The sequence below is a fragment of the Monopterus albus genome, unplaced genomic scaffold (assembly GCF_001952655.1).
Source record: "Monopterus albus unplaced genomic scaffold, M_albus_1.0 scaffold49.1, whole genome shotgun sequence".
In the NCBI taxonomy this organism is placed as follows: Eukaryota; Metazoa; Chordata; class Actinopteri; order Synbranchiformes; family Synbranchidae; genus Monopterus; species Monopterus albus.
This window is the reverse complement of record NW_018127929.1, coordinates 929,801-940,258: the sequence shown is the minus strand read 5'-3', so window position 1 is coordinate 940,258 and position 10,458 is coordinate 929,801. Positions and strand designations below refer to the sequence as shown.

Here is a 10,458-nt window from a genome sequence, read left to right as displayed (position 1 = left end):
TATGTAGGTGCTTTTGGCAGTGCTCCAGTGTTTGGGAGCCCCCCAGCATTTGGTGGCACCCCAGCGTTTGGTGGCACAGCATCGTTTGGCACCAGCCCTTCCTTCAGCAACGCCATGGGATCCTCAGCTGGTAAAGTGTTCGGAGAAGGAACAGCTGCTGCAAGCATGGGAGGATTTGGGTAAGAAGCCGAGCTATGCTCTGAGGTTTAATTGTTTTTAGAAATGTTTTAGGGTGAGATATGTACAGGGACAATACTGGACATTCACTGAGTAATTAATGCTGATTGTTCATGACTTTCTGAAGTCTATGGATGTTGTGGGGCTCTCTTGGCTGACACACCTCTGCAGCATTGCGTGGAGTTTGGGAACGGTGCTTCTGGACTAGCAGACCGGGGTGGTGGTCCCCCTTTTTAAGAAGGGGGACCAGAGAGTGTGTTCCAACTGTAAGGGGATCACACTTCTTAGACTCCCTGGGAAAGTCTATGCCAGGGTACTGGAGAGGAGATTCCGGCCGATAGTCGAACCTTGGATTCAGGAGGAACAATGCGGTTTTTGCCCCGGCCGTGGAACACTGGACCAGCTCTGTACCCTCACTAGGGTGTTGGAGGGTTCATGGGAGTTTGCTCGGCCATTCTACATGTGTTCTGTGGTTCTGGAGAAGGCATATGACCATGGACTTCACCAAGGCTGCCCTTTGTCACCGATTCTGTTCATTACTTTTATGGACAGTATTTCTAGGCACCAGCCAGGGAACGTAGGGTGTTTTTGTGGCCACAGAATCTCATCTCTGCTTTTTGTGGATGATGTGGTTCTGTTTGCTTCATCAGTTCAAGACCTACAGCATGCACTGGAGGGGTTTGCAGCCGAGTGTGAAGTGGTGAGGATGAGAATTAGCACCTCCAAATCTGAGGCCATGGTTCTCAGCCAGAAAAAGGTGAATTTCTCCGGGTTGGGGGCAAGTTGCTCCCTCAAGTGGAGGAGTTTAAGTATCATGGGGTCTTGTTCACGAGTGAGGGGAAAAATGGAGTGGCAGAATGACAGATGGTGCGGCGTCCGCAGTAATGCGGTCTCTGTACTGGTCTGTTGTGCTGAAGAAAGAGCTCAGTCGTAAGGCGAAGCTCTCAATTTACTGGTCAATCTACGGTATGTTCCTACCCTCACCTATGGCCATGAACTTTGGATCATGACCAAAAGAATGAGATCACAGATACAAGCAGCAGAAATGAGTGTCCTCTGGAGAGTGGCTGGGCACACCCTTAGGGATAGGGTGTGGAGCTGAGTCACCCGTGAAGGGCTCGGAGTAGAGCAGCTGCTCCTCCATGTTGAGCGGAACCAGTTGAGGTGGCTCAGGCACCTGTTTAGGATGCCTCCTGGACACCTATTCCAGGCATGTCCCACTGGGAGAAAGCCTCGGGGCAGACCCAGGACACGTTGGAGAGACTATGTCTCCCGGCTGGCCTGGGAACGCCTCGGGGTCCCTCCTGAGGAGCTAGAGGAGGTGTTTGGGGAGAGGGAAGTCTGGGAGGCTCTGCTCGGACTACTGCCCCTGCATCCTGGTTTTGGTTGTTTTTTTTTTTGTTTGTTTGTTTAAAATGTCTCACCTTCTCATTTTTAATCAGCAGTTCTTGAGACCCTGGTTTCTGGATATTCATTATACAGTTTGGGAAATTTAGAAACACAAGTAGGCTAATTAGTTTGTCCTCAGTTCAAGCAGTGGTCAGCAGTGACTGGCTGTGCCCACAAAAGTCAGTACAACTGGTGTCAGAGTTCGGTACACCTATGCTACGTGCAGGGCCTCCAATACACCACATGTACACCAGTGGCAAGGTGTTTTTCTGTGCTTTCTGATATGAACAAATTCACTAAGAATATGAACATATTAGTGTCGCTTGGCTGTTTGTGCAGCACAGAGGGGCGTGTTAGACCAGGATTTTGCCTGCAGCTTCTTTGGAAATCAGAACATCTCTGTTCTCTCTTGCTCACTGCACCATTGCACAAGCATAACACAGTAACTGAAGGACAGAATTTACTACACTGTTAAACACTCTATTAACTTGATAGTGTTGAGTTAAAATGTACCTGTTTCAAGGCTCACTAGGCGCCCGAACGAAAGCCCACACTGAAGGCTTGTCTGGTAAATGACATGAAGATGCTTTCACAGTGCTCGATCCACAGCATTTACATACTACATTCAGTTTTTTTTTTCTTACCCTGACAGGTTGAAGTTTTGTAAAGTTTCTATAGGAAGGAGTTTGCTCAGTATTCATCCATCTGACAAAATAAATATGCAACATTTTAAGCACTGCAGCTTGTTGGTTCTGCTTCCTCATCATCACCAGTTTATTGAATACTGAATTATTTTGCTCTTGTTTTTATTGTGCCTCCAAGTAGTTTGTGCTTACATCTCTACCTTCTATATGGTAGATTGTCTGTTTCCACCCCTTCTGGCTCTGGGCACTTTGTGGGGATTAAATTAGAAGCACTGGGTTTAATGTAACCAAACTCCCCGCCAATGCAAGTGCTGCAGAATCATTTTACTAATTATATCGCAGTGTGGCCGATAATTTAAATTGCAATTTTAATGTAAGTAATTGTACAGCCCTACTTTTTATAATGTAATAACTTCATTATAATGAAATGGCATTTTACTATGAAATACAATAGACCAGTGAATGGGAACATCTTCATAGCTCCTAGCAAGTAAGCCAAGTAAAATTCCATGTTGGCTACAGAAGAAAGGATTAAGTCATCTTTTAAATTCTTACCCTTTCCATTCAAATGATTTAGCAGACCGTGTCTTTTGATAGGGGTGAGTATGACTGAACACAAATACTGAAGCTTGGTGGAGGACTAGATTATTCCCCTCACATAATCTCAGTCCGGGTCATGCTGCATATTAAACCAGCCTGCCCTCTCTTTCTTTCCCTCTGTTGTGCTTATTTTCTCTTTTCACTCATTGGATGTGGATCGTGTAGAAGGGATTACTGCCTAACACCCCACCCACCCCCCCCAATTTCCCAATCCTCTAGTACCCTGACACATACACACCATCTGCCCTTCTTCCTTGCTTGCATGTTTACTTCGAAGGAGCTATAAAAAGGAATATATCCTGGATTCACTTTATTGCTCTTATCCCCCATCTTTCTTTTTGTCTAAAACGTAACTCCTAAATGGCATCCAGCATTAATAATTTCACTTGTTTTTGTTTCATCAGTGTCTCTATTTATTTTAATTTTACTTTCTACCTTGTGGTTTTTCCATATCACATCCTCTGTACCTGCTTCTCTTTTCAGGTTTGCTTCACCTCCCAGTGCCCCATCCTTTGGTGCTCTAGCCAATCAGAGCACTCCGTCATTCGGGACCCTGGCCCAGCAGAGCTCTGGGTTTGGAAATCAGCCTAGCAGCTTCTCAGGCTTTGGACAGCAGCCACAAGCGGGAGGTGAGACTATGACTCCAGTTGCCTTTTTTTAAATTTCTGTTCTCCTCTCATCATCTTCAAATGTCCTCTTGCTTATCGTCACTAAATATTGCAAACGGCATATTCAGTGGCTCAAGTAGAGCCAGTTAATTTTCCAGCATACAGTTGTATAATAATGACAACAAAGCAACAGAAAAAGCAAAGACTCTTGCAACCAGTCAGTGCAGATTATGCACCAGATGAAGGTTTACAAAAGACATTCATTCACTTCTTTTCGTTACAAGTTGCCAGTTAGAACAAACATGCAAAAAGTCCACTTTGCTCCTCTGTGGACCTAATCATGATTAGGTTAACATAGGTGGGTTCCCTGTCATATTGCTGTATAATGTATACTACCACAAAGCAACAAAGTCAAGTTTATGTACCAGTAAAAGTATAATTACAACAATCATCAAGATCAAACTGCACCAGAATGGTCATCATGTTATGGGACTTGACTCTGACATGTCCCACCATCACACATCCATCAGGTCTTTCTCTGCACAGATGTTCATGTATGTCTTTCAGTTTGTCTTTTCAGCTCTTGCCATGTTCCTCCTACTTGTTTCTTTGTGATTTTTGTGTTGTTCACTTTGTCTTGTCAGCTTGAAGCCCATTATTGTCACTAGTTGTATATAATTTACATCAGACCACACAGTTCCCCCCCTTCGTTACTCAATACCCGCCTCACTCCTCGTTAGGACTGTGGGGTTTTGATCTTCTTGCACACAGACAGTCACAAGGTTTTATTGCTACAATAACCACATTAATCACTTGTTTTTCCATTTTGTAGGGTTCTCCGGAAACACCTTTGGGTCTGCAAACCAGTAAGTCTGGTCAATGAATTTAGTTTGAATGTATTTTTTGTTTTTATTGTGTATGAACTGTACCTCTGCTGAAGTTTGCCTTGCTTCAGTAGAATCTTTCAGATTTAGTGTCACCTCACAAGGCTTCGCCCATTGGACACATTCATGTACTATTGTTCTTTTTCATTGTTTTTCTGCTTTTCCTCCACTATACTATTTAATGCTTATCATGTACCAGACTTGTGAAGCTGTACATGTTTTATGAATTGCTGCCACATCAAAAGTTATTTGTTTTTTGCCAAATAGCCTCAATCTTTTTAAATGTATTTAAAGAAAAATTAACCTCCTGTTGTACTGCAATTTAATGCCCCACCTCAACCATGTTGGAAAAAATTCTAGTGGAAACACTGAATTGAATTTAAGTTGATTTTATCAATCTTGTCATTATTTGCAAGAACATAAAATTGTGTTAAGATGGATGCAGCATCTCTGCAAAAATTATTCAAATGAAAGTAATTGTTTGCTAGTATGTCTGTACAGATAAATAGAATAACAGCAAAACCCTTAAGGGAACTTATAAAAGAGTTATAAAAGATCACAGTATTGCTGATAAACCTTTTTAATGCAGTGTCATGACTTTGCCTTACTGTGTACATGTGGCTTTTCTCCTGTGTTGACACTGTGAATACATGACTGTTAATCATGTACACATTTACCATTTACACATGCTCGTCATGGCTGCCAAAACAGAAACGAACCATACTCTAAAAACTGATAACCATAAATTACAGGCCCATCTTAAACCTACTCTGGTCATTGTTCTGAGTCCTGACTTGACCTTCCCACATATTGTCATTTAAAGGTTATTTTAATTTGAAATCGTGTTACCGTTTCTTTCCTGATAACATACGAATAATTCCACAATGTGTAAAAATGAAATTCAGTTTCTGAATTTTGCATTGATTTGGATGACTGCAGGCTTTAAGTGTCACCAGTTCTAGAAAGACACAAGGGGTAAGAAAAGTGTTTGATTTTGTTTCTTGTCTGTTGGTTGTAACATGAAACTGTCTTATCAGGTTCTGCTGCTGCTTCGGTTACTTTCTTGCGCCAGTTAAAATACTACTTTCAAAAACGCACTCCTCAAAGTCACTTATGTTATGTCTTGATTTAAGCTTTGTTATTCTTATGCTGAGATAGATATCCAGATCCAGTATACTGTTTGCTAAAATTTTCTATTTTACACGATGGTGTAGTTACAGTATATCAAATGGAAGATTGTGTAGGTCGCTGACATTATTTTACACACATTTCCATGTACAGTAATTCAGTATTAAGTATTTGGTATCTTTGGAAATCTAACATGGAGTTTCAATACAAGTTCTGTGCATTTGTTTTAAACATCTTTTAAACAGGAATTTCCCCATTGTGGGATCAATAAAGTCCTACCTACCTAAGAGGTAATTCTAATGCTTGTTCTTAGAAGATCTTTTTCATTAATCTCTGCCTTTCTACTTTGTGTATTGTTCCTTTTTCCAGATCAAGTGGACAAACATTTGCCACCTGGAGAAGCTAGTCTTATTAAATCTCTGAGTCAGATGCCACCGCTGCAGTACATTCTGCAATCAGGCTCTTTGTGCCACACAACAGGAGGAAAGGTGGAAGGTTGTGATGCCTTTGGGTTGAAGGGATAATTAGAGTACATTAGAAGATGCTTTTTTTGCAGATAACATTTGTATATTTTTGAAAAAATAATTATTCAAGCTGTGTGCAAAGTGCAGTTCATTCTCAGTTTATGCTGTGTATTTTCTTGAGGTAAAAGAACCAGGTATTTGTATTCATACAAGTACAGGACAGGTCTGTGTGAGGGTCCTGGAAAAAAACATTTTCAGCTATATTTGTGAAAATAATCCTGTAAACAGGTCAGTGACCACATTTAGAAAGTGTAGTTACATATTGGTGAAATTAAATGAGTTGGCCACACTTCAGTTTTATATTCTTTATTATTTTAACATTCATACTCCATTCATGCCTTCTGTCTAGCATTTTAAAAGACTTTTCTGCAAAAAACAAAAAAGGTTCTTGACGTTTCAGTCTTTCATGGAATTACGTACAATATTCTCAGTTACATAAAATACCGTTTGTCCATGGACTTGAATGGATTTATCACAGATGTACACACATCAAGAATGAACTAAAATTAAATTGAACACATTTTGATCTATGAGAAAGAACTGTGGTTTGACATTTAAAGTTGTTTTCCTCTTCACGTGTTTTTTGGAGTAAATCCCCTCAATGTATATTTTTACAAGAAAAAGTAGAAATAAATGACATCGACCAAACTAATATTTGTTTACGATGAACATTCTTTAACATTGTGGCAACATTAATGTTAAAGGCTCATTAAGTGTTTCTCCACGGAATATGTTGCGTTACATTTAGATTTTCTTGAGCAGCACTGAGAACAAAAGTAAAAAATCCTGTCTGATCACAATGTGACTTATTGACTAATATAGTGCTTATACATTCTTGCATAGTAACTTAAAAATTTGGTCATAGTCAAGACCTTGCTCAAAGCCGTCATCATCCTCACATAACTGTCATGATCTTGCAAAGAAGGAAGATGTTTAGATTTTGCCACATTTTATTGAATTTATTAACACAATTTGGCCTAAAACATCATTCCACACAACATATTTGAAAACAGTCCTACATAGAAGGAAAATTAAAATCTGAAGTTTCATTCAAGGTGGCATGGAGACTAGCATAGCAGCTAGCCCTAGGCCATGTTCAGATGCCTCACTAATTAATGCCAGAATCCCTCTTGATATGCAGCTCCATCCTCAGTGAGGAATGTATTGACTTCCAGTCAGAGCTAAATTGGGCTGAGAGAATGCTGATGTGGGGTCTATGGCTTATATCAGAGCCTTGATGTTGTGGCATGTGACCACCATTAACAGAACTACATTCCCAGCTTATGGTTGTGGAGCATGTCACTGTCACTCTGTCGACCCTTATCTCATGTCTCTCGTCAAACGGATGCCAGAGGTCCGGGCTGCTCTGAAGTGGCATTGGGGAATGTCGGGGTCATAACAGGCGACCTGTAGTAGACACCTGCTGAAATGTCAAATTCACATTCCCCAGCAGTCTCCAAAACATATGAGCTACAGACTGGAGCCATTTTGTCAACCAACCAAAATCTCTTTTGATTTGCTTTGTAGTTTTGCTGTAAGATAATGGCTTTAATTTGGTAGCGTGTGGTCATCACACGATCCGTTTGTTGTCTCAGGTGAGGAACTGCAGCTTGATACTTCAACAGTTGCAGAGCATGAAGTTTAATTCTTTCAGCTAAAGCAGATGAGATTTTCAGCACCCAGTCCAGAACAGGCCTCTATGAAAGCATTAGCATAGCAATTTTTTTTTTGTTTGTATTTTTTCCATTGCACCAGATATAAGAAATACTTGATGACACATTTCTTGTCTCACTGTTCCTAATGATAGTAGGTGCAGTCTCGCATACAGGAGGATGGCAGCTGTCTTCATGGAATCCAGATAAAAAATAGCTTGCTCCAAGCCACCTCCCCCTCTCCAGCCCCCCCTCCCCCCTCTGCTTTAAACAAGCTGCCTGCACCACTGATGTGAGAAATCCTTGTTCAAATACACTGAAGTGCATGTGAGGTTAGCCATTGCCTCAGCCACTAAGAGCTGGCTTCCCAGCATCACCTCTTAATTCCCCACTCAGATTAGCATTAGCACTGTGAGCTGGGGTTTTGGTCTCAGTCATCCCCCAGGATTTGCCAGCTTTATCAGAACTGATCCAAAACTAGCCATTTTGTTCTTTCGTGCTCATTATAGCCAATTGAACTCTTGAAATCTAATTGGACTGCAGAGATCTTGATGTAGCAGAAGACTTGTTTAGCTTGATATCCCTCTGAGAGTATCTCAGTTTGTGCTCTTAAGTTCCGCTCAACACTTACTGTAGTTTATTGTCCTGCAGTATTTCCTGAATCACAGGCTTTCTCCTTTTCATTAAGCAAGCATAATAATAAAAATACAGTAAGCCACGTTCTCACGAAGCTTTTACATTAATTACATCCGAACAAATTCAGTTGTAGAGTAATTGCAGTTGTGTGTCAGCAGCCTTGGTTTGACCTATAGTGTGTTATTGTTTGTAGGCTTGAGCTTAGTCAGCAAATGGTAAAAAAAAAAAACTGAAATTGAAACTAAATATCATTACTAAACCTTTTGTTCTGGTTAGTATTACACAATCTGACTTTGGATTGACAAATTACTCATTTTGCTTCTCGCTAAAATTAAAGGTATGCATATATTTAAAATATTAAATAAATGCGATGTTTTTGTGTAAAGTTTTCTAAATCAAGTTTTATTTATTTATTATTTAATATTATACCTGCAGAAATTAGTATTAGAAAATGAGAAATACATGATAATTTAAAAATGTATTTTTGACTATTAAAGCTGAATTATTACAATATAGCTAAAAACAAATAAGGCTGAAAACATTTGAGTTTTTATAACCTGGCAACCCAAAATGTTTTTTCTGTTTTTAACTGATCTTTATAGCACTGCTAAATTATTAAACTTAAAAAAAAACCTATAACAACTAAATTGTGCTTTGTTAGAACATGGAAGCAAAAAATCTTGAATTAACTAGAACTTAGTGCCTTTTTGTTCGAGTTTGTTGAAATATGGAGGTGCTACATATCGCACAGTGGTGTGGAACAACAAGACATGACAGTCCACACACATGAGTTATTCTTGCGTAAACTGCTGTTGAAGAATGTTTCAACACACATTGTCTTGACTGTTATCAGTCAAAGGGGAATGTTTTGAGGTTTCTTAAAATTATCAACACCTAGAAAACCACACAACAAACCAGCCAAGATGAGCAGACGGTGCATGAGTACCTGGGGTAAGGCTGCACATCAACACAGCTGCCCCCCATAAAAATGATTAATGTGGACTTAATGTGTAAAATAACCTGGCACTTATTCAAAAAAAATGTCTTTTTGGGAGGGGAGTTGCCCTCATCCATTGCTTCTCCAAACATTTTGTAAGCCTCTTGAAGTTGTACAACTTCAGTGAAAGAGACAATAATATAGACAGCAATAAATTATGGACCAATCAGGCACAGATCAGGTGAGCTGTGAAGTTTAATTCCTCTTAAAGTAGTTCAGCTTATAACTGGGTAAAGGATATAGATGCTTTGCCCCAGAGCTGCTCATGATGTCTGAGTTTATTACAAAAGCCTTTGGCAGAGTGCGGGTGGAGTGGGACCCAACTAGATCATATACAGTACATACCCAACATATATCACATAATTACACTGCTGCCACTTAAAGGTTGCCTCCCTGTCCTACCTTGTGTGATGTATAATGGCTGTCAGTTTAAATGGACAGTTACATTATACTGTACAATGAGTGGTTCTTGTCCTTATTCACTGTCCAGATGCAGGGCTGATGTACATGTTGTTTAGACATCAATCTCTTTCATAACTATAGAGGTTACAAAGTGAGTTCCTGGCTTAAGCATAACAATGATTCATCTGCTTTACTGCAATATTACATTTAAATTACATAATATCCTCTGCAGGCTGTCTACAGGCATTAAAGTCTCTAAAAAGCAGTGGATTAAAGAGGCCCTAGAAGGTATTAAAAAGTCTTATGTCTTAGTCCAAATGTAGTCTACATGTCTAAATACTGAGATAGTTGTGATGGTTGGTGTATCACGTAGCCAGGTCCAGGTTGTAGTAGTTTAATTTATTATATAAATATAAAATTTGTTATATACTCCTGGCTAGTATGGAAAAAGTATACATAATAAATAATTCTAGGCTATATTATGTCTTCTGCCTTTCTGTCATTGCACTTAAAAATGGCTTAAAACAGTCAAGTCATAATTGCAACACAGTGAAAAATTCTTAGGGGTTTCTCTGATACTATCAGCAGTTGTTTCAGCTGTTGTGACTAAAGGGAAATATCTTGCAAAATGAAAGTTGTTGGCTTTTCCTTCCTTTATTGATTTGGCTTGTTTGTGTTGACTGAGAACCCAGCAGGCCACACAGGGGTCCAAACAATGTGAGGTCTCTAACCTGAGTCCAGGGCTTACTGAAGTTGTGGTTTACACCAGGGGTTTAGAAATAATTAAGCTGAGAGTTTGTTTGTTTTTTTTGGTAAA

General features: G+C 39.8%; 1 protein-coding gene across 1 annotated transcript in view; it reads left to right on the top strand.

Annotated features, from left to right (window-relative positions):
• The window catches only part of nup214 (nucleoporin 214), a 33,096-nt gene extending 26,490 nt beyond the window's left edge, over positions 1 to 6,606 (top strand). The window contains 4 exon segments of the mRNA XM_020600842.1: positions 8 to 179; positions 3,294 to 3,439; positions 4,251 to 4,284; positions 5,800 to 6,606. Of these exon segments, the coding sequence (XP_020456498.1) occupies positions 8 to 179; positions 3,294 to 3,439; positions 4,251 to 4,284; positions 5,800 to 5,836 (389 nt within the window). The 3' untranslated portion in view covers positions 5,837 to 6,606.
• The last annotated feature ends 3,852 nt before the right edge of the window (positions 6,607 to 10,458 follow it).